We start from the raw sequence: 23503 nt of genomic DNA, 5'->3' as shown, positions 1-23503 counted from the left end.
GCCCAGCTGTGCTGCACCCAGAGTACTTCTTCCTGTATTCCCCTGGGGAGAAGCTGCAGCTGAGGCCAACAATTTTGTCTCTAGAGTGTATTCTACATCTTTTTCGTTTGGCTCAATAGGTCATTTGGGTCAGTATCAGAGGTATGATCATTTTAGTGAACACTATCCACATTTACAGTATATGAGGGCATGGCTGACCTGTCGTATGTGGACTAATGCACTGCCATTTGGGTTTTGTAGTAATTTCAAAGGCTTAAAGATACAAAATACTCAAGGCAAATAAATAAATGCATACACATGCAGACATAAACAGATAAATAATACAAAAATGAGAAAAACCACAAGGGGGTGTAATTGATTATAAAGGTGTAAATTATTCCAATGTTCCGAGGCAGAAACAGCATATGTTTGGTCTCCTTTCATTTTTGGGAAGGCTTTGGAAACTGTAAACAGTTGACCCATGCATTGTTTAGGAGCTAAAGGAAGCCATGCACAAGCTGTACAGGAATTGTTAGAGGTAGTGAGTAATATGATTATTCACTGTCTTGCTGAGAGTGAGATGAGAAGCTTGATACCACACTCATCGGCGGTCACTGCCAGGAGCCAGTCCACTTAGCACAGACTGAAAACAGAGGGAATCATCAAACCAAGTCTGTTCAACAGTAATGAAATCCCCTCAAGCCCACTAAAAGCACACTTGTTTAATCCCCACAAAAAACAGACTCCAAAAACAAGTTTCAGTTTCCCATAAAACATATAACGACTTGTCATTGCAGGTCTAGCTTTTCTCAGTCTTTGTGCTAAGATTAGCTCACCAGCTCTTGATTCCACCTTCAAGAACATGCAAATATGTGTCATCAGTGTTCTCATTAGGCCCTCAACAATATGCCAATTATATTGTTTTCCTAAAATGTATGGACAGTATATTGCCATAATTCTGTACAGCCACTGAAGAGGGCAGTCAAAGAGGAGGGGGGGCAGTAATTACTGGAGACTCTTGAAGCACCAACAAAGGCTGAAGGAGAAGGGCACAGGAAGAGAGAGATCAGTTGGTCCAGAAAGTGAAGAGCACAGAAAGAGTGACAGGAAGGGCGAGAGTGAGTGAAAAAGAAAGCACACTCATGTTGTAATTGGATGAACACTTGTCACTGAGAGGGCCTGATCCTGAAAATGACAGCTCTCTCCGTCTAAACCCTGTCATCTTTAATAGGCCTCTATCTATTCCTCCTGCTAATTGTACATCTACACAAGAACCCTCACATGCCCACATACAGCCCATCATCAGTGTGGAGAGATGAGAGAGATAGGAGGGGTCAAATGGATCGCAGGATTACACCCCTGCAATCAGCGAAGACTGTCGTGACCATCGAAAATCCAAAATATACCTGTTTTATTTTCTTTTTATAGTTTTTCAAAATCAATGTAGTAATGAAAAAGAGCAGTTGCTTACACCTCAAGCTGTCTCACGTTAAGATACTGTAAGAGAAATTACATTGCATCATCTATTTTGAAGCAGCTATCCCTGGCGATCAGAGTGAAACACCTGCGTTAACTCCAAATTGCTGCACCTTGTGTTCTTCACCTTCAATAACAAAGTAATTTTCTCCTCCTGTGAAGACAGAATCTGATTCCCCTCCCTGGTGGCAGAGATTTCTGTATATCAGATGCGTAGTCTCCCTCTTCCGTCCTTTGGTTTGGCAAGAATTGACCCATAGCCACTGTTGCAAAGAGTCTCTCAGACTTTCTACCGGACTGTTGAGGTATGTGTTTGTGGTCTGAGCATAATTGTGAAACTTGTTTGCAATTTATGTTAAACAACTGTTGCTTTGCTCTTTCAGAAAACTAAGAGGTCACAAATTCTCCCGCAGGCTCATGCTCACTTTTATCAGGCTGTATTTACACACTTTGAACTAATCACTGTTGTTTACACTTTGTCCTTCAATTTATCTTCCTCACTGAGCTCCTGTCTTCCAGGTGATGCATCTCTGTATTCTGTTCCTCTGCTGCCTTGCTGGGATGATCCAGGGTGTTTATGGAGGGGAGACCTGCCGGCTGATGGTAAAGTCTATCCCAGGAAGTGTTTACAAGGCCGGAGACTTAGTGATTGGGGGCCTTTTCCCTGTTCATCTGAAAGCACCGCAGCCTGAGCTGGATTTCCGGCGTGAGAAGGTTAATGCTTCCTGTGAAATGTAAGGTTTTGAGGAGCTGAATGTTTCCTTCCCATGGTTAGCCTGACTGATTTGATTTTTGATACACTGTCAGAAAATACAGTATGTCCTGATTTCTGATGTTCATCTTTCTGCTTATTTTATTCCTTTGTGCAGCTTTAACCAGCGTGGTTATCGCTGGCTTCAAGTCATGATCTTTGCAGTAGAGGAAATTAACAATAACTCAAATCTCCTGCCCAACTTCACCCTTGGCTATCTGGCTGCTGATACCTGCCTGGCAGACAGCACCAGTCTGTTATCAGCTCTGGCTATGGAAACTGGACAGGAGGTTCATCTGGGGAACTCAGAATGTGGATCTGTACCTGCAGTGCCAGTTATTGTTGGTGATGGAGGCACGTCATCCTCCATTGTTGTGGCAAACACCCTTGGGGTATTTAATCTACCCATGGTGAGTAGACACGATGTTCCACAAACATGACGATGATTCATGTGCTTGTTAGTTTTTTATTCGATTGCTTGTAATACTGTGTTGGTACAATATTGTCTTTCACATTGTTGTTGGGATTATCACTGTGAAGCAAGGTTTAATTCTGGCCTGTTTGAGTCAACGAGGATTTCCTCTTGCTGCTTCTGTATCCTTCCAAATTAAAGACGTGGGTATAAATATTTTTGCAATTGCCTTTGGCAAAAGCACCAGCTTAAACAACTGGTTCTGATTTTTGGGCACAGCACAGTCACTGCTCACTGCTCCTACACTGACCAGATGGGTAAAATGCAGAGGATGAAGTTTCTCTTCGGGGGCTACTTTATAAGTCAGCTTATATGTCTACTTCTGTTTTCACACTCATTATCACTTACTTAATAAACTATCTTTCTGTGTCCTTGTCTGCCACTAACTGTAATCACCCCTCACAGGTGAGCTACGTAGCCTCCTGTGTGTGCTTGAGTGACAAGAGGAGGTATCCGCTGTTCTTCCGCACAATTCCCAGCGATGCCTCACAAGCCTGGGCCATGGCTGAGCTGCTGCGCGTGATGGGGTGGACCTGGGTGGGGCTCGTGTCTGCGGATGATGATTTTGGCAGGTCTGGGATTCAGATGTTAATGGATGCCCTCAAGGGAACAGATGTGTGTGTTGCCTACCATGAAGTGATTCCAAAGGTACTGTAATGTCTCATTTTGAATGCATTATTCCATATCCACTCTCTTTTTGCCATGTGCACTTCCCTCCGTGATTCTTGATGTGTCTTTTTCATTGCAAGAACTACACAAAGATGACAATTCAAAGGATTGTTGAAACCATCCAGAAATCAACAGCTAGAGTCGTGGCAACATTTATTATAGATCAGGATGCAAAGGTAATTTACTTACTTGAAGCTGTAATTGTCATGTTATTTAGGTATTATAAATCTACAAATGTGGCCACTCTGTTGCATGATACCTGCTTCATGATATTTGCTTCTCATCTCTTCGTCAGGCTTTGATTGACGAGGTAGTCTACAAAAATTTAACAGATAAGCAGTGGATTGCTAATGATGCTTGGATTACTTATGGGTCTATCTCAGCTCCCCATAATATTCCCTCAATGGCTGGGACAATAGGGTTTGCTGTAAAAAAGATGGATATCCCTGGACTAGGAGAATTTCTGAAACGTATCAATCCAAGCCTGGACTCACCCAACTCTGACCCTTTCTCAAAAGAACTCTGGGAAACAGTGTTTGGATGCTCTTTTAGCACTAGCCTGGGAGGGAAGTTGTGCTCTGGCTCAGAGGTCATAGGTGAGAAGTGATGGAAACAAGTACAACCTCTTTCAATAATTTGAAAAATCATTCAGTTTCTCTTTTTTTGTTTTGTTTTTAATTTCAGTGGCAATATTTATCTTTTATATTCAAACACGAAGGTATTTATTAATCTCCATATGTGCTGAGTCTCTTCTAGGCAGTGGGAACACTCTCTACACAGATGTGTCTCAGCTAAGAATCACTTATAATGTCTACAAGGCTGTGTACGCGATTGCCCATGCAATAAATGACATGTTGGCCTGTGAACCTGGAAAAGGTCCCTTCCTGGAGGGCCAGTGTCCTGATGTCTGGAGGCTGCAGCCTGCACAAGTAAATGCAATTCTACAATCTACGCAAGTCACAAATGTTATCATTTTCAGAAGTGATATGAAACAACCCTTTTTCTCTCTCAGATAGCCCACTACCTGCGACAAGTGAACTTTACAACAGCTTTGAAGGAATGGATGAACTTCGACGAGAATGGAGACCCGCCTGCTTCATTTGATATCATCAACTGGCAAGTAACGGCTGAAGGGACAATAGAGTTTGTCACCGTGGGTCATTTTGTGTCCTCCCACGGGCCAAATCTTCACATTGACATGGACAGAGTGGTGTGGGGAGGAGGTAGCGGACTTCAGGTGTCTATTTTTAGTGCTTTATGTCATCATGGCTCTCTCTTTTAGTTACCAAGAAACCTATTTTGTGAGTGTCTCTGCCTTTGATATCTTATTATGTACCTGCATCTAGGTGCCTGTGTCTGTGTGTAGCAGTCCTTGTCCTCCTGGTACAAGGAAAGCTGTGCAGAAAGGGAGATCTGTATGCTGCTTTGACTGTCTGCCCTGTACTGGGGGTGAAATCAGCAATAAAACAGGTAGTTTTAAAGGTTAACTTTATCTGTTTGAATGAATGCATATTACTCTAATATAGTATCTGAAGCTGTTATTCCAGTGCATGTAAGCAATTACTTCCAGAATAATGATATACACAAATAATATGTGACCAACAATTCTAGCCTCTGTATTTTTTTTCACGATGGAGAATGTGTTTTTGTCCATTTCAGGTTGACAGGCAACAGAGATTAATTCAATTTTATTATTCAACACCCCTTGATGAGGGTGGCTTTTACATGCAATACGTATTTTAATGTATTAAAACCAGAACAAACTAAGACCAAATTGAAGCTTCTAAATACTGTTTATGCTCCTCAGTAATAATTAAGGGCTTTGAAAAAGAAATCCAGGGCTTATTTAAAGATTCTGTGTTGTATGGGGAATGAAACAGACTTTTGAGGAAAGTGTGCATAGATTTTTAAAAACTCTTCTTGCCTTCTTATTAATATATTTCGAAGTCCTGAACAACCAAAACAAATATGCCCAAATCTTTGCTTGTGGCAGGAAGCATTTCTCTATGTTTTATGAGAGAGGGTTATGGGCATAAGGTTTTAACTCTGCTGTATATTATTAATATATCATATATTAACATAAATAAAAGTGTAATCACATCTGTTAACTCCCTCTCTCTCATTGTCTCTTGTCTCAGGGTCACTGAAGTGCATTCGCTGTCCTCATCGTTTCTGGTCCAACTTAAACCACACAGTCTGCATTCCTCAGCAGGTGGATTTCCTTTCTTACAATGACACCATGGGAGTCGTCCTTTCTATAGTATCTGGTGTTGGAGCTGCACTGACAGCTGCCACATTGGCGACCTTCCTTTACTACCGACACACACCACTGGTAAAGTTTTGCAGCATCCTGCATGAAGCCAATTCACATTTCGGGGGTTTAATCATGCTAAGAGAGTAATGGTTTATAATACGGTTTATATTGGGGTTTCCTAGAAATAAAACAAAACATATACAGTATACAAAATATTATTCAGAACCATGCCATAATCTCTCCTGTCTCTTTACCTCTAAATCCCTCCCCTGCTTTAAGGTGCGAGCCAACAACTCTGAGGTGAGCTTCATGCTCCTGCTGTGGCTCAAGTTGTGCTTCGTATGTGCACTGGCTTTCATTGGACGGCCCATGACTTGGTCGTGTATGCTGAGACACACAATGCTTGGAATCAGCTTTGCATCATGTATCTCCTGCCTGCTGAGCCGCACAGTGGTAGTCCTGGTGGCCTTCCACTCGACACTGCCTGGTAAAAACCTGATGCGTTACGTTGGTCCTGCTCAGCAGAGGTTGGGCATCTCCATCTGCACCCTTGTACAGGTGATTGTGTTTTTAACACAAGCTACTTTGAGTGTTATTGATTGCTTTATAGAATATTGCATAATATCCATTTCACAGTATGACAGCTGTGGTTGTTTACATATGCCTCTCTATTTCCTGACCCAATATTACCTTCCCATGCAGGTTCTGATTTGTGTTCTGTGGCTGACCTTGGCTCCTCCTCAGCCCGCAGAAAGAGACATTGTGGACAGCTTGGGACCCAAGATCATCCTTGAATGTGCCACGGGATCTGTGGTCGCATTCTCACTTGCTCTGAGTTACATTGGCCTGCTGGCCTGTGTCTGCCTCCTCCTCGCCTTCCTAGCAAGGAAACTCCCTGACAACTTCAATGAAGCCAAACTGATCACTTTCAGTATGCTGATCTTCTGTGCTGTCTGGGTGGCCTTTGTACCTGCCTACATTAGCTCTCCTAGGAAGTACACCGTTGCAGTGGAGATTTTTGCCATCCTGGCCTCAAGTTATGGCCTTCTGTTCTGCATCTTTGCACCAAAATGTTTTATTATTCTTCTGAGGCCTGAGAAAAACACCAAAAAACATATGATGGCCAGATAGATAAATAGAACGAGAGATAAAGAAACAGAAATGGAAATAGAAATCAAAATTCTGTCATTTTCTTGTGCTCATGTTGTCCAAACACAATATGATCTTTAATAAACATAAATGCTGCTGTTGAAAAATGATCTGCGTGTGTATGTCTACATAAATAGAAATAAAAATGATCATACTGTCAGCTTATGAATAAGTGTGATGCCACCCTGACAACTCATCACAGACTTTCATTCATCAGATGACCTTGCACATATTATTCAGGGTAAGAAATGTTTTATTGGTGTCTCTTGTTAAATAGTGTCAACACATTTCTGATCTATTCTCCCATGACCCAAACATGGATCTCACACCTAATTAGCACAGTGACTCAAAAAAAAAGCAGCTACAGACATCAGTACAGCTGCACAGATTTTTGAGACTCTAATCATTTACTAGCCTATACAAGGCAAGCGACCACAGTGAATGGCACTATTGTGACAGAGTCCATTCGTTTCTGGTGCAGTTTCTATGGTGCCCATCTCCTCTGTGACATTGGTTCTGAGAGCATAATAAGTGAAAGTAAAGATGTAAAACCTGAAAAGACTTCACAGAGTGTCAAGATGATGGTGAAAGAGAAATCTCCATCATGAAAAGAGTATTATATTAGCCAAAACATAAATGTAAGCAATATCATTCGCTCAAGCCATTCAGTATTCAGTGATTATGTAAAGCTTCTGCTCCTCTAATACCTTTCTATCATGCTACATCATGTCCTCTGATATTGTTATCATTTTTTACTGGTGGAAGAAGATAACAGTGACACTGAACCATGCAATAAAAAGCTTTTGAATAAAAATGGCACAAAATAATTCACAATGTTTTCAAGCTCCAAAAATTGGTTCAACTTTATGGCAACTGTAGTTTGTGAATATTCTATTTTTTTTTTTTATTTTTGCTTGTATTTTGTATTTTTCCTTTTGACTTTTCGCTGTGAATTGCAATAACCAGTACAAATATTACTGTAAGTTAAGCAATGTTTGATTAGACATTTCTGACCTCTTTTTACTGCTGACAGTTTAATGTTGCCTTAAAAACTCAAAAATAATTGCTTGTCGGGGCGAAACTGACAATTCTAATTGCGGCTTTTGTGATTGTGATATGCTGGTGTGACTGGCAAACACCTCAAATTCAGTGGGAGATAAAGTTACAAGTAGTATAGCTGTCAAGTAGAAGTCACAAATGGATTGTTAACAGTGCCAACTGAGAGACACTTAACTGAATATTTGCTTAGCAGCTCTACAGACTACTTTCTCAAAACAGACTATTATGATAAAGCAACACATGTGACTTTGTCAAAACAAACCTTAAATTACAGGCTACACCAAAGTGTTATTTACTGCAGGGCTGTAGAATTATAATGCGCTGTGTTTGTCTGATTTTATCCACCCCTGTCCTAATCATTGCTAACACTTTTGAGCAGCCTGAGATATCATATCACAACTATTCATGACGCTTTTTTTCTCCCTTAACCTCTGTTGGCGGCAGGTCTTTTGACGATGAAGAAAAACATCTGGTCAGTGTTTGCCTCAAACAAAACTTGTGACAAGATTGAGTAAATAGCTGTGTGAGTATAAGTCATGGCCTGATTACATCATTTAGCTTCCCTCCTGTGTTTACCTCAATGCCCTCATCTCTCAACATATCCTATGTCAGTATTTATAGGAATGGATTTCTACGAATTCTGGACACATTCCCTACACTCACTCACTTTTTTAATATAATTTTAACAGCCATGTCATGCTTCTTTTTTACGTCTGTGTGCCTGTAATTTGATAGCCCATTCATTTTATCGAAGAAATTGCTCCACAGTGTTTTCTCATTCAAACCAAATTAATTATTAAACCCTCGAATGAAGATGATCTGTTCTGGTTTGCTTAATTCAATCAAGTATATAGTGTGATGATGTGGAGGATCATTCTTGGAGATGAAACACAGACAGGCTTTGTACCATGAGAGGAAATCAATCCACTGCCTCATACTGTCTTATAATGAATGTAAATGGAGTAATGCAGCGTCAATAAAATACTCATCTCCCCAACACCTTTTCCCCTACCAGTCCCTGTCAGATGTCAGAAATCTGACATCTCTCCATCATCCAATTTACTCCTGCGCCTGAGGAGGAACAACAGATCAATCAGTGGTGGATAATCAATGCTAGCCTGAGAGCAGCTGTGGAGAGCCTGAAAAATGTCTGACGTTTTAGTTTGTTATTGTTGGGAACAGCTAGGCGTGATGCTTATATGTAAAGGGCCTCTGGAGTACGAGGATTTAATTAACCAATGACAGCAGGGATTTCAACAAAGCATACCTCAGAGACCCTGGGCCTCATCACTCTATCTCAGGTCAAATCAGCATGGACAATGCTGCCAAATCCCATTCAGATCTTGCACTGAGCTGTCATTCACATTCCCACTGAGGTTATCAAAGGAGTGTCATGTAGCTGGAAAAATAAAGCCACTTGAGCCAAGAAAAGTATGGTTTTCCATGTTTTTTGTAAATATGGGCTATGACTACGATTCAAGTCTTCAATTCTGGCTGGGGTGGAGGAGTTAATGTCAAAGTAGGTCTTTAATTACACCAGAAGAATTTAAAGTTTTGTGGGAGGGAAGATGCATGAATAAAATAAACTAATGACACTGGGGAAAGTTACTGGTAAGAATAAAAGAGTGTGACAGCATTGTGCATCTCCTGACAGAGCATACTGAATAACAGAATCCCTTCTGTTATTCAGTATGACACTGACAGCACACTACTACCATCTGCTGGTAAAGATAAACTGGTTTCATTTACCTCATTTCTGCTACCTCCAGCATTATGTTCTTTTTTTGGTACACACTATGAATTAAAGTCAGCTTTTTATTCAGAAGGAAAAGAACAAGAAGTGCATACAATGTGAAATCAACATAATCTCCTAAATTTTGTCCATGGTAACTCTGGACATCAAGTGTTTCCTGGTGTTCTTTTCTGGCCTTAGTATGATTATGTAGCACTTTGGTGCAAAAATGCAGCCCAGCAGTCCATAACTGGAGGCCAAGATAGCGAACACCTCCGTGACAGTCGAGTACTTCCCTGGAGAGCTTATGTAGGCGGGAACAAAGGCTACCCACACAGCACAAAAAATGAGCATACTGAAGGTGATGAGTCGGGCCTCGTTGAAGTTGTCCGGGAGTTTTCTTGCCAGGAAGGCCAACATAAGGCAGATACAGGCCAGTAGGCCAATGTAGCACAGAACCAGAGCAAATGCTACAGGTGAACCTTCATCACACAAGAGAATGACAATTGCACTCTCACGTGGCATCAGTTTGCGAGGAGAGGGGGGTGCAACAAGCAGCCACACTGTACAAATGATGACCTGAATAAATAGAAATAGATTTTTCAAACATTTGCATAAATACTCCTGTAACTTTTCACAATGCATAAACAGTTTGAAGTCATTACCTGGACGAGTGCACAGCAGAAAATGATTGCTTTCTGCTGCATAGGTCCAAACCATTTAATAACATCACTGCCTGGAAGAGTAGCCTTGAAGGCCATTAGTACCACTATTGTTTTCCCCAGAATACAGGAGATACACAGGACAAAGGTGATTCCAAATGCAGTGTGACGCAGCATGCAGGACCACTGGGTAGGCTGCCCGATGAAGGTTAGGGAGCATAGGAAACACAGAGTCAGGGAGAAGAGCAGCAAGAAGCTCAGCTCTGAGTTGTTAGCGCGGACAATGGGGGTGGTTCTATGACAGGAGAATATGAAGACGACAATGCAAGTGCAGAAAGAGCCAATAAGGGAAATAGCCACCAGGGTGATACCCATAGTGTCGCTATAGGAGAGGAACTCCACCTCTTTGGGGATACAGGCTGTCCTGTCAGCACTGGACCAGAACTCTGGAAGGCAGCGCATACACTCTATGGCATCTAAAGAAAAAGACAAGAAAGCATTAGTTGCTGATGTGACTTTTCCACTGCAACTGTACAATAGGTCAGATATTTAAAAGGCAATGTGGAAATGTAGTCTGCCCTCACCAGTCTGATTGCTAATCTCCCCAGCTGTACAAACCACACAATCATGGCAGCAGACAGGGAAGTTAGGTCTGATTGCCTTCCGGGTACCTGGGGGACAAATGCTGCTGCATACTGACAAGGGGACCTAGGCAGAGGAGGAGGCACATACTACACTGGTCACAGCAAAATCAAATAATACAAATGGTGTTGCACAACATGCAATCCACAAAACACTGTTTTATTCTATTGAGATCCATACTTTGGTTCGGTTGCCTTTCCATACAATATTATGTTCCTGGATCTGAAGCTTTTGTTTTCCAGTAATCTCATCAAACTTTCCAATGGTGACAAACTCCATTTTTTCAGTTGGACCCAGCTGCCAGTTAACCAGGTCATACATGGCTACAGGGTCACCATTCATGTCAAATTTGGTTTCATCGCCAAATGCGTCCAAGTATTCCACCTGTTTTATGTAATGAAGCAGCTACAAGAAGAAGGTGCTTATTTGTTATGCTGTTTGAGCACTGTAACCTTTGATAATCTAGACTAATTAGAAAACATATGACAATACCTGCCATGGCTGTATATTGTCTATATCTGGACAGGCCTGTAGAGGAAATGGCCCTTTTCCTTTTACACAGTTTCTCATAGCCTTCAATGCATGGCCAATTGCATACACAGCCTTATAGACATTGTAGGAAATCCTTAGTTGTGACACATCTGAATAGATATTTGTCACATTCCCCAATTCCTCTGCTCCGGTGCATTGAGGTTTACCCTGAGCGTTATTTTTCTGACCTTCTGTCTGCAAACCCAGGCTGCATTGAAACATCTCTTCCCAGAATGGTATCAAGAAGGGGTCGTCAAGGGTATCTGGAGCTGTGGGATGCAAGCGTAGAAGAAAGTCTCGCAACCCTGGAATGTGTGCTTGCCGAATAGCAAATCCCATGGAACCCTGGAGGATGTGGTGGTACTTTTTAGGGGTGGAGAGGACGGCAGCTGTACTCCACGCCTCACTGGCCAGCCACTGTATCCCGGTGAGCCCATCTCTAATTTCAAGAATTATGCCATTTTTTCATAGATCATCACATTAGACGCCCCAAAGTGAGCTTTTATGAAGTTATAAATATTGTATGGATAATTCTAAACAGCAGAAAGGATCATACCTGAGTGCTTCATCAAACAATGCTGCTGCATCTTGTTCCACAGCAAACACTAAAACCACCCGGGCCCCAGATGAGCGGATCTTGGAGACAATGGATGAAACTGCAGTCTGTGCTCTGTTCTTAGGGATGATCTCATGGACGGCCACACACGCACCTAACTTTCTAACCTAAGAAACAAAAGGGGAGAAACACTGTTATAGGTTATATAATAAAAAATAAAAAAATAGCAGTTTATGATGATTAAATTACTTGTGTGACTCACCTCATCGGCAAATATATTTGCCCCACCATGGCCATAGGCATCATCCCCTGCAATCACACCCACCCATGTCCAGCCAAAATGCTTGACCAGTTGCACAAGTGCATCTACCTAAATGGAGACAGAGAACAAGAAACTGAAAGATTTATGTTGTTTCCAACTGCCTTTGCATACTGTATGTAAAGAGGTGAGTAATCTGAATGTGTAAACTCCCTCTAACCTGGAAGAAGTCACTGGGCATGGTTCTTAAAAAGGCAGGAAACTCATTTTTGTCACTGAGACAGGCACAGCTGGAGAAATAACTAACCTGAATGCAAGGAGACATGAATAATTTAATGAAACCATGTCCAATATCCAACATTTCTCAGCTCAGTTGGCTGGTCACAGGTTACATCACCCATAAGTTAAATATGCCATGCATTGGACAACCCTCAGAAATAGTGACAATAGAAAGTAATACAGCATTTCTATGTCTATCCTGCCCAGTAGCTTTAACCCACAGTAAATGACTGGTGTACAGTTGCATAGTTATGACTAACTTACCTGTGGCACATGGAAAACTCCCAGGAAACGGGCCACTACAAGAGACTGAGTAGAGCCACCATCCCCTATCACAGCTGGTACAGTCCCAGGACAGGTGCCTTTAACCTCTGTCACTCCTTTGACTCCTGAAGCCTTCTCAGTCCCCATTAACTCCATGGCAGCCTTCAGAGCCTGATGGGCTGTACTGCATGAGTCATAGATCTTATAACCAAGTGTGATGTTGGGAAGGAGTCTGCCATCTCTGTTGATCGCCTCGATGGCAAAGATCATAGTTTGCATCCAACGGAATGTTCGAAAATTAAATCTGGAGGAAGAAAGAAGATGGCGTTTAAAGTAACAAACATGGATATACTGAACTATGAAACTGAGGTTTACCACCTGACATTACATCTGTTTAATCACAACTTTGCCACTCCAGACTTGTCTTACCTGGTGCATTGTATGGGAGGAGGCTTAGAGGTAAAGGACAGACTGGGCTCCACCACCATGTCATGAAGAGAGAAAAGTCCCCCAAGGATAATGTCCCCATTTTTCTTCAGCACAGGTAGCGGTATGGATCCTGGGATTATTTTGCATTGCTGCCCTTGGTCCTGGTGGGAGTTGTAGGGGAAAATCCCACATAAAAGTAAACCCAAAAACAAAAGCTCTTTCACTCTCAATGAAAGACTGTGCTGTGCTGATCTCGTGCAAAAATGATTCATACTTTCTTTGAGCTATGTCACCATATACTTTTCACAGCAAATAAATGTATATGCCTGTTCAAATAACAGATGTTAGGATAATGAATAATGGAAACAGCAAACAGAGAACCACATAAACAGCCTGATAGCCAACAAAGTACCAAAACAATTGTCAGCTGTCAGTAAAAAGCAAGAGCTAGTCCAAAGAAAATAAGACATTGTGACAAAAAACACATAATGTGACAGTAGCACAGTATCTAGGATTACAAAATCACTAGCAAAGTCAACACAAGTGAATAATAATTAACTCGAATTAATTTGTAAAACGCATCTAATCAACCTAAACTCCTTAACAGCCCTGTTATAATCTGAGCTCATTCAAAACCTTAAGGGTACAGCGTCTTCATTGAGAGTATGAGAATGCAGCAAAGACAAGCTATCCAGTCTCAAATGTCAAATAAGAGATGTTGCCCTGTAGCCTATATATAGGCAACCTCCTGTCAAATTGGCTTTATTTGACCCAAGCCCCTGATCAATGGAAAAATAACTCTTAGTTTCACAGTAAGTAACAACAACAACAACAACGACAACAAGCTGGTGGGATGAGCACAGTGTCATGTCACAGTGTCATGCCTGACCAGGCACAATTCATCCTTCAGTGATGTGAAGAGGCAGACAGTAGACTCATGTCACTGGGGGCTGCTTAACAAAATATCTTTCAAACAACTATGTATGCTCACACTCTCACACACACTGAAACACACAGTGAACTAGTGATTGAGAGGAAATCTTCACAGTTGTATCAATAGAAAATTTAAAAGTCTTGTAAACAATGTTAATAATCTTCGCTATAATAAACAGAAAGAGTAAAATATATTGTATTGTTTCAAGCGTGGTATTAACTTGTTTGCATTTCTCTGTATGTCAAAGTTAACTAAAATCCAGGAATTTATCATTCAATTTTTTTTCTTGTATGCTCTGATGTGTTTTCTCTTCATCTCATAAACATCCTTCTGGAGAATTGAATAAGTCTAATATGGAGAGACTAATGAGTCATTAGGGCGTTGTGCATGTCATTAACAGGATAAGCCCTGCAGGCTACAAAACAGAGCACTACAGAGTGTGGAGTGAGGAGAATATTACATGCTGCATGTTGTGCTGCCCTAGGTCATATTGGTTTCCTTATTCACTTAATACAGCAGTGACACCCAGGAGAGGAAGGACAGAAGTGCACTTAGAAAAAGCTCAGAATTGTGATAGTTTCCTTCTCTTGGAAGTAAGCCTTTAACAGGATCTTAGACTCCCATGCTGTCAGGGGAATGGGGTCAACCTCGTTTCTGGAAGCAAGCTGATTAGAAGTGAACAAAATGAGATTGCAATTGTATCACAGTTGTCCTCACAGGGGTATGTGATGCAAGATAATTGAAGCCCCTGAGTATTGTGTTGCACTGTATTGTAAGCCATGAGATGTACAGACAGACAAAAAGACAAACAGACAGGATGATGGACAGAAAAAAGAAACCAGGCAGACAGTCCTATTAGTACGGAAACCCTAAAGGGTCATACATACTGTACATACATTTTATTTCCTCCATTTTCCCGTGATAACGAGATAATTCCTCTGTTTTCTCGTGATAACGATATATTTTTTCCTCCATTTTCCCAAAACAAGATAATTAATTTGAGAGATAATGAATGAAACATAATATCTGCATGGAGCACACCTGCTTACAGGTGTTCAGCTGGCAGATGTGCAGCTGACAGTGACAGTTTCCTCATCGCTACCTGAGCCACCATCCAATTCTGCATATCCCTGTATTCTATGATTTTCTCATTTAATTTTTTCAGTTTTCAGTTTTGCCAGTACACGCCTGGTGTCTCCTCTCTTTCTCTCGCTGGCTCACTGGCTCCCGATTCTACCGGTAAAAATAAATGTGACAGTATGGAAAAAAAATATAGATGAGCGAAAAACATGAAATAAAAACACTGTAATAATTCCTGGCCACAGCTGGACACAGTGGTTTAGCTACTGCCAAAATATGCAGCGGTCTATATGACCGCTTTTGGTCGTCTGAGGTACAAATGCTCAGAAATCAAGTTTATTTTATTTTAATTAGTTGTGTGCTCCAGAAACCATCAAACACATACATTTAGGAAAAGCCACAGACTAAGACCTGCAGTTTTATTATAAACAAAGTTATTTACAAAAGAAAAACACAACTGTCTGTGAGACCGCCGTGACAACATCAGGCTCACTTAGATTGTGCCTCCAATAAAGCTGAAGCCTTGCTAACTGTCTTCTTAGATGATGCACACTAATGCGTACATTATCTGAAGACATAAAGCTATTTATGTGTGATGTGGTGATGGATATTCTCCTGCTCCTCTGACATTGCCACACTGAATGATATTTCCTGTAATGATTTAATAGAAATAGAGGAAAATATCTCATTCGTATACCTCCTCCACACTCTGCATCAGTCTCTGCAGATTAATTTCTGTCACTAGTGATGACCCTAAGGGATCAGTCCTTTTTTCTATTCCATATACATTCTGCCTTTTGGGCAATTTACTTAGTTAGGCACATTGGAACACAGACATAGATGCTTCATTGACTGCTGCTGCATGTATCAGCGTGGCCACCATATTGGATGGGTATGTATTGTCTTAGAAATGATGCTTTGAGTGTAATGTAACATTGAACATGGCAGCATGACCAATGTTTGCGCTGGCCCCTGTGAAAATACAGTGCTCTTGTGTGTAAGTGGAACAACTGGTATGACTGAAAAGTGTGTGTATGTGCAGAAGTATGACTGACAGGTTCTGTTCGACATCTGTTTCCGGAATCTGCAAAGTCTGCTGGGCGAGCTGGTTTTTCTATGACGTAAAGGACTGTGGCCCAACCTGGACCACCACAGTTGAGACGTTACCGCAGGCAGTGTCTACACCAGGCTTCATGCTAATCCACACAAGCCAGCAGCGCCTACACTCATGCTAGAGTAGCAAATGTTTTCCATTCACTGCTCACTACATAGAGCTAATGACTGTGAAGTGCTGATGTGACATGGTTGGTTTCAGTCTTGGTTGCATGTTGTGGTTGATGGCCCTAAACGCCACATGACCAACTACAGTATACCTGAAGGCCGCTCACCTGCAGCCTCCATTAGGGGAATCACTGCAGACAAGGGGATTAAACAAACACTTGAGGGAGAGCCTGCAATTTGCAGCGGACATGCTGGGGCAGGCTACAGGGCCAGGTATTGGGAAGAGATTTGAGTGTGTGGTAGCAGACTCGCTTTGTGCCTGAGGATGAGGATGCTAGCCAGAACAGCCAGTAGACTGTCATTCAGCACTGGGAGGTGATTCTCCTTCGCTTGCCAGTGCCTACATTTATGTATGTGTGACTGCGGCCTCTACTGTCAGACATGACCTAGAAGCACCGGTAGTGGTTTGTAATTACATTGAATTCCTCAGGGGTCGACAGAAGTTCGGCACATAGCAGTCTGCCAATTTAACAAATCCGCTGCGCACGTTGTTGCACTGGACGAAAATACCACTGCGCCGGCTGCGCCAGGGTTCGCCTCGCTGCGCCCCCCTGAGTTGCGCCAGGAAAATAGAGCCCAAGAACACAAAGTTACTTTACTTTAACTAGTCAAACCAACACAAAATAACATACAAACATTATTGAAATAATAACACAGTTCATACTTCATCTTTAAAGGTGGCATAACACTCTTTTCACTGGTCTTGTTGTTTTCAACCTTCTATGTCATTTTTCTTAAAAAATACCAAAACACAACCTGAAATAAATAAAAAAAATAAATAAAATAAACATTCACTTTGTTAAGGAGGGTTATTTGCACACATACAGCTCAAAAATGTTAGAATGAATTCATTTTAATTTCCAGGGTGTAATGTGACAAACAGTTAAAGGGATATTCCGGCGTAAATTTAACCCATAGTCCAACGCACCGTAACACAGAGTTAGATCCCCCCTCGAGAGATGAAGTCAATGACCGCACCATAACAAACAGTGCAGTATGGATCCACTATCCACCGATCAAAAAGCCACTTATACAGAACAGCACCAAACGTCATCAACAGTACAAACAGGGTCCCAGCACATAATACGAGGCATCAAACATCTGTTAATTTTTCCCTGGTTTCTATTGAAAAGAGATGAAAACAACTCACCCACTCTCCTCCAGTTATAAGTTATGCACAGAGGTGGGTAGTAACGCGCTACATTTACTCCGTAACTTTTTGGATAAATTGTACTTCTAAGAGTAGTTTCAGAGCAGCATACTTGTTGCTTTTACTTGAGTATATTTCTTCAGAAGAAGCGGTTCTTTTACTCCGTTACATTGAGCTACATTACGGTCGCTACTCACTACTTTTTCTTATCGATCCAATGTGCAAATTGTTTGTTTATGTTTTACGTAATGGAGATACTTCCGAGCCCCTGTCACATGACTGCGGTTCACCAATCAGATGTAGCCACTTGCGACGTTTGCCTCAGTTTAACCAATCAGACAGAGCCCGGCAGTCACATGACACACAAAATCTCCGCGGTAAGACGGCCTCTCCGCCTCAAATTTGAGAAACTGCAGCTAGTAAATGAGTAGAATGACGTCAGCCCTGGTATGTCGTGGATAATGCCCGACGAGGTGAACACTGATCAGGGATTAATGGGCGACGTGGAGACGTGAACTGTCCGACGCGAAACGTAACACACACACACACACGGGGTCACAGATAGGCACACAGACAAACACACACACACACACACACACACACACAAAGACCTTATGGACAGTTCATAGATCTTTCATAGATAGGCCTATGTAAGTTATTGTGGCTGAATTTGTCTTAACTCATTGAGTGCCGCGCTCCTTTCCAAAGTTTTAGTCAAGTGTACCGGCAATTTAGACCATTTTTGACGATTTTTGTAGAGCCACAGCATATTCTATATTATTGCCACCAACACATACTGTGGCTCATTTGAAAGGTGAAACTTTATGCTTCAAATGGCCACTACGTGCCTCTGTTCCTGAGAAAACTGAAGCTAAACACACCAAAATCCCTGCTTTTTTTTCTAGAAAAGGAGGTACTTTTATGAAAGGTGCTCTGTTTGTGCCTGTCACTCTTCTGACACTTGCATTTCTGGATCAAAGGGCTCGTGTAAGATAAATATATACAACAATTGTTGTTCTATTCACAAAACGACCATCAGGGGCGGGGCCACTAAACAACAATAACACAGACGCACCGTGCGTGTCACAGCCTCTCGCCGCGGAATATGATGGTCTCTCGGCCACAGCAGGTCGGGAACAACAGCCCCACCGGTGGTCGCGGTCCTTCTGTGGTACGGGTCGGTGGTGCCGGCCTGCTTTGGCCGAGAGACCATCACATTTTACCTCGGGAGGACATGGTGTTGCTCGAGATGGGTGAGAGCAGAGCGGCTGCGCTGCATCCACATGCATAACTCCGTTTGCAAAAGTCGAGTTATGATGAAAACTTCCAGATCGTGAGCTGTCATGAGTTTTTGATCGTCATCTATTTCAGTTCTGTTCGTCGTAGAGTCCCCAAATTTACACATAAAGGTGTGTTAAAGTGTCTATTTTCATAATTTAAAAAAAAGCAAAAAACTTAAAATTACGTGGTTGGCACTCAATGGGCCCTAGTTTGGTGGCGCTGAGATAGGCGTGGCCGCGCAGCAGGGGGAGGCGTCACAGATTCAGCTTGGTGCAGTGGAAGTTTCGTGCGAAAATGTCCCACAGAGGTTGCGCTGAAAGCTCGCCACCTCAAACCAGGTCTACTCTCAGCGCAGGGCGAAGCGCAGCAGGTGCAGTGGAAGTTTGGCTGACTGACCTGCAGTGCACACACGTCGCCAAGACCTCACAGGCAGGTTTCCACAGTTCCAGGCACATTTCAATGCAATAAATATCCACAATAACCACTATTTAATGCAACTAATGGAATCAACACGTGAATTTATATCTATATAGATTGTCCCGTCACATCTGACGTCAGATCAAAGCAGAGATCAAAGGCTGTCGGCACGCGTAATGTAAACTCCACCTGAATTAACACAGCAGGGAGGAACTGGGACTGATAAGCAGCTGCGGATGTCCCAACAGCAGGACTGAGGGAGGATGACTGCATGTCACTGCTGTGTTGAGATACGCACTGTGCCATTGTGATGATCTGCTTTATTTATTTATTTACTTATTAATTTATTAGGGCGAGCGTCGTCACGCAGCCGTAATGAAAAACAAAACACAAATCATCATCTCTCTTAGCCCACCACAACATCCTCGGTATCAGATAGTCAGTATATAGCCTATACTCAGCATCTCTCATCACCGAAAAAAAGAGAGGAGGACAAAGAGAGAGAGAGAGAGCGTCCTTTACGCTGATTTCATCCCGCATGGTGTTTGTCTATGTTGTGATTAGTGTACACCTCTCATCTGTCTTACACAGGGAATAATAAATTGAACTGAATAAATGTGAGTTTCTTTATTAGTTTATTAGTTGTTGTTTTTTTACTCTGGGCAGTGGTTCTCAGTGTATCAGATCAAACCTGATTATGGATATTAGTAAACTCATTATTCGGCCACTCTGAGCTCGGACCTCCGGACCAAAACAGCTGTTTCCTCCTGGGAGAGGTTCGGCCACTGGCGTCACTGTCTCCTCTGTCCATGTCAAAGTATAAAATGACAAACTTGCAGTGCGCATCGCCCGCGGCGCAGGTGAGGAGAGGAGCTCATTTGATTGGTGAAGATCCGAATTGGCTGTGTTAATCCCACTTCTCCTCCTCCTGTCTCCCTCCCGCCCTCTCTCCTCCCCCTTTGCCGTTTGCGCCGGTAGGAGGGACGAGGGGAGGGCTTGCGCTGGTGTAAATCGGACTGCGCTGCCCACCAAACTTGCGAAATGGACCTGGACACGCCTCGTTGGCGTGGCGAAGCTGCGCTGCACTTAGACTTCGCTCGGTCTAGGAAACTAGGGCCCAATGAGTTAATTTATGTTACTTTAAAAAAAAAAAAAAGTAATTTAGGCTATTGTCTAACTGTTAAATGTTGTTCTCTGGCAATATCTGAATTTTTTCATTGCTATTATATTTTTGTGTATTTGATTAGGCCTACATTTACGCGCTGATCATTAAACGAACAAATCAGAAGTTACTCAGCAGTTACTCAGACTCATACTTGAGTAGCTTTTTCACCAAGTACTTTCTACTCTTACTCAAGTAAATGTTTGAATGGCTACTTTTTACTTTTACTTGAGTAACATTATTCTAAAGTAACTATACTCTTACATGAGTACAATTTTTGGCTACTCTACCCACCTCTGGTTATGCAACAACTTTCCGCGTCCAGCATAGGGTCCAAGCACTGACAACACATGTTCTTTATATATTTGTTTTTTATATATTTGTGGGAGAAAATCACGTAAACAAGCGCGAGATTAGACGCGACGTCACACGCGCGATCAGGAGGACGTTCCTTGCCGGAAGAGACTGTAACATAGTGGAGCAGACATCACAGAAGGGACAACACGGCTGAGTTTATAAAGTTTGAGAACAACGACTGGTTTCATTTCGATGGGCACCACTATCAGTTTGAGACTGAGTTTACTGAAGACAAGCTGAAGGAAATGGAGGAGAAAAGTGAAAGAGCCGGTGGAGTCTATGTGCTGGACCTGGGGGAATCAAGTGGTCAGTGTGGTCACTGCCTGCCAGTGGCTGCTGAAACCAGATGTCTGTGCTGCCAGTCGGCCTCGGACGTGTGTTGTCAGTGCCTGGACGCGGAAAGTTGCTGCATAGCGTATAACTGGAGGAGAGTGGGTGAGTTGCTTTCGTCTCTTTTCAATAGAAACCAGGCAAAGCTAACAGATGTTTGATGACATGACGTTTGGTGCTGTTCTGAGCATTATTTGTGGCTAAGTGGCTTTTTGATATATTTTTGATATACTGCGCTGTTTGGTATGGTGCGGTCATTGCTAAAGTTGCTACAACTAGAGAAGCTAGCGGTTAGCAGACTTAATCTCTCGAGGGGGGGGGGGGGGGATTACGGTGCGTTGGACCATGGGTTAAATTTACGCCGGAATATCCCTTTAAGATTTTGGAAGGGTATGATGACTTTATATAGGGACACAGGCCTACATGCTGTATGTAGGTATGTCTATTGATTGATTCAGCCATCTACCAAAATCAGTTGTTTCAATCAAAAAATGTATGAATCTTGTTGCAAATATCAATATCAGATTAAAATGTGAATAATTAATTACAAATCCCCTAATTTAACTGATTTTTTCATGTAGAAAATATAGTATATACTGTATATTTGTACTGTACACTTACACCCTGGGATTTGGATAGGAAATTGGCTGCTAGATGTGATGTGAGGGAATGGGACTCCATCAAATATCCTGTAAACTGCACTGCACTTATGCTGAACAGGGACCTGATGTTTAACTTTACTGTGGTAAAAAAAAAAAAAAAAAAATATATATATATATATATATATATATATATATATATATATATTGTGGGAAATGGCCATTTCACTATGTACTCACTATGTATCTGAGAAATATATGTGTGTGTGATTTGCTTATAATACATGTCACTGACTTATACAAGGAAAATGTACACTGTGTTCTGGTGAAGCCTGCTTCTTAGGAGAAGTTCATATAAGGACAGCATCAGTTAAAGGGCAACTTCGGTTTTTTTCAACCTGGGCCCTGTTTTCCTATGTTTTTCTGTATATGTGAGTGATGGATAACACTTTTATTGAGGTGGCTGCAGTATTGAGCCCGGCAGGCAGCCTGCAGCCCAGCTAACGCTCTTACATGGGGCAAGTGGCTCCCGTCAAAGTTCGCGGTATAAACAGGCATTTTTTTCAAATTGACAGGCTCAGATAGTTACAATGAGTGTCCGACAACATACCAGACCCTGTGGTCGGCACGGCCTCGCTGAAATTGTCTGCCGCTGCGCTGGAATCTTGATTGAAACTCAATGTAGGCTACGGTATGGAAGCTCAGCGGCGCTGTTTTCAACTGGTTCAACTCGACCGCAGCAGGAGGGGTGTGTTTGATTTCAGCTCCGGGCCAGACCGCAAGATGCCGTTGATGCGCGGCTTGCTTGTGTACCTGCGGGGGCGGGGCTCATTGGGGCTCATAGACTCCGCTCCGTTCAAACCTGGTGCTGAGTGTAAACACACCCCACCGGCACAGAGCGTGAAGAGAGAGAGAAGGAGACGGAGACGGAGAGCTGCAGCTACAAAGGTGGCTGTTTAACCCGGATAGATCTCCATGGTAATTTATTATTTATGTTCAGAGTTTCATCCTAAAATCAGCTGTAAAAACGCGGATGTTACACTATTACAGCTGGCACCTTTACCTTGCAGTGGATGAGGGAGAGATAGCCTACGTATCCCTGCGGCCGCCTCAACCCAAATTTTGGCCAGAAAAAACCATGAATACGTTAATTTCTCCTTTCTAGTATGTTGTCGGACATTCATCTGAGCCTGTCAGTTTGAAAAAAAATGCTCGTTTACGGCGAACTTTGACGGGAGCCACTTGCCCCATGCAAGAGCATCAGCTGGGCTGCAGGCTGCCTGCCCGGCTCAATACTGGAGCCACCTCAAAAAAAATATTATCCATCACTCACATCTACAGAAAAACATATGAAAACAGGGCCCAGGTTGAAAAAAACCGAAGTTGCCCTTTAAGATTGTGTAAGACCACAGCAGATACAACGCAGAGGTTTCCTGTGCAGGTGTGAGATATCACCATTTAGCTGAACACAACTCCCTAATAGGGAGTAGGATGAGTAACTCCTAAACAGGGTATGGTACGGAGAGGAACCAAGGCGGGGAGTGATGATAGAGAAAGAGTATAAGAAATAGTGAAAGGGTTGAGCTTCTTCAGAACACAGGGCGCTCGGCTCAAGACACAGATCTTCTGTATTGTGTTCTCCAAAGATCTTTGCTTAATAAATGCTGATGATATATCAACTCTAATTCTCTCGTGCAACTGGTTCTTTCCTTGCATCAAACCAACCGCGGGGAAGTCAGAGGACGACTT

General features: G+C 42.4%; 2 protein-coding genes across 2 annotated transcripts; one reads left to right on the top strand and one right to left on the bottom strand.

Annotated features, from left to right (window-relative positions):
- Positions 1-2040: 2040 nt before the first annotated feature.
- On the top strand, positions 2041-6732 carry LOC146976485 (extracellular calcium-sensing receptor-like). The gene is made up of 11 exons (XM_085794523.1): positions 2041-2189; positions 2325-2616; positions 3084-3326; positions 3428-3523; positions 3643-3943; positions 4104-4276; positions 4360-4584; positions 4694-4817; positions 5486-5679; positions 5881-6159; positions 6304-6732. Exons 1-11 carry the CDS (start codon positions 2056-2058, stop codon positions 6730-6732), a joined length of 2490 nt encoding a protein of 829 aa, XP_085650649.1. The 5' UTR covers positions 2041-2055.
- A 2947-nt stretch (positions 6733-9679) lies between these two features.
- Positions 9680-13435, bottom strand: LOC146976484 (extracellular calcium-sensing receptor-like). Its single transcript, XM_085796712.1, has 10 exons — positions 13164-13435; positions 12735-13038; positions 12412-12498; positions 12195-12302; positions 11933-12099; positions 11338-11815; positions 11026-11250; positions 10788-10911; positions 10207-10679; positions 9680-10120 (listed from the first exon to the last, which is right to left on the bottom strand). Exons 1-10 carry the CDS (start codon positions 13433-13435, stop codon positions 9680-9682), a joined length of 2679 nt encoding a protein of 892 aa, XP_085652838.1.
- Positions 13436-23503: the final 10068 nt, after the last annotated feature.

The sequence above is a fragment of the Trachurus japonicus genome, chromosome 13 (genome assembly GCF_045865225.1).
Source record: "Trachurus japonicus isolate A0001 chromosome 13, Traja_1.0".
NCBI classification, from domain to species: domain Eukaryota; kingdom Metazoa; phylum Chordata; class Actinopteri; order Carangiformes; family Carangidae; genus Trachurus; species Trachurus japonicus.
This window is presented reverse-complemented; position numbering and strand designations above follow the sequence as displayed.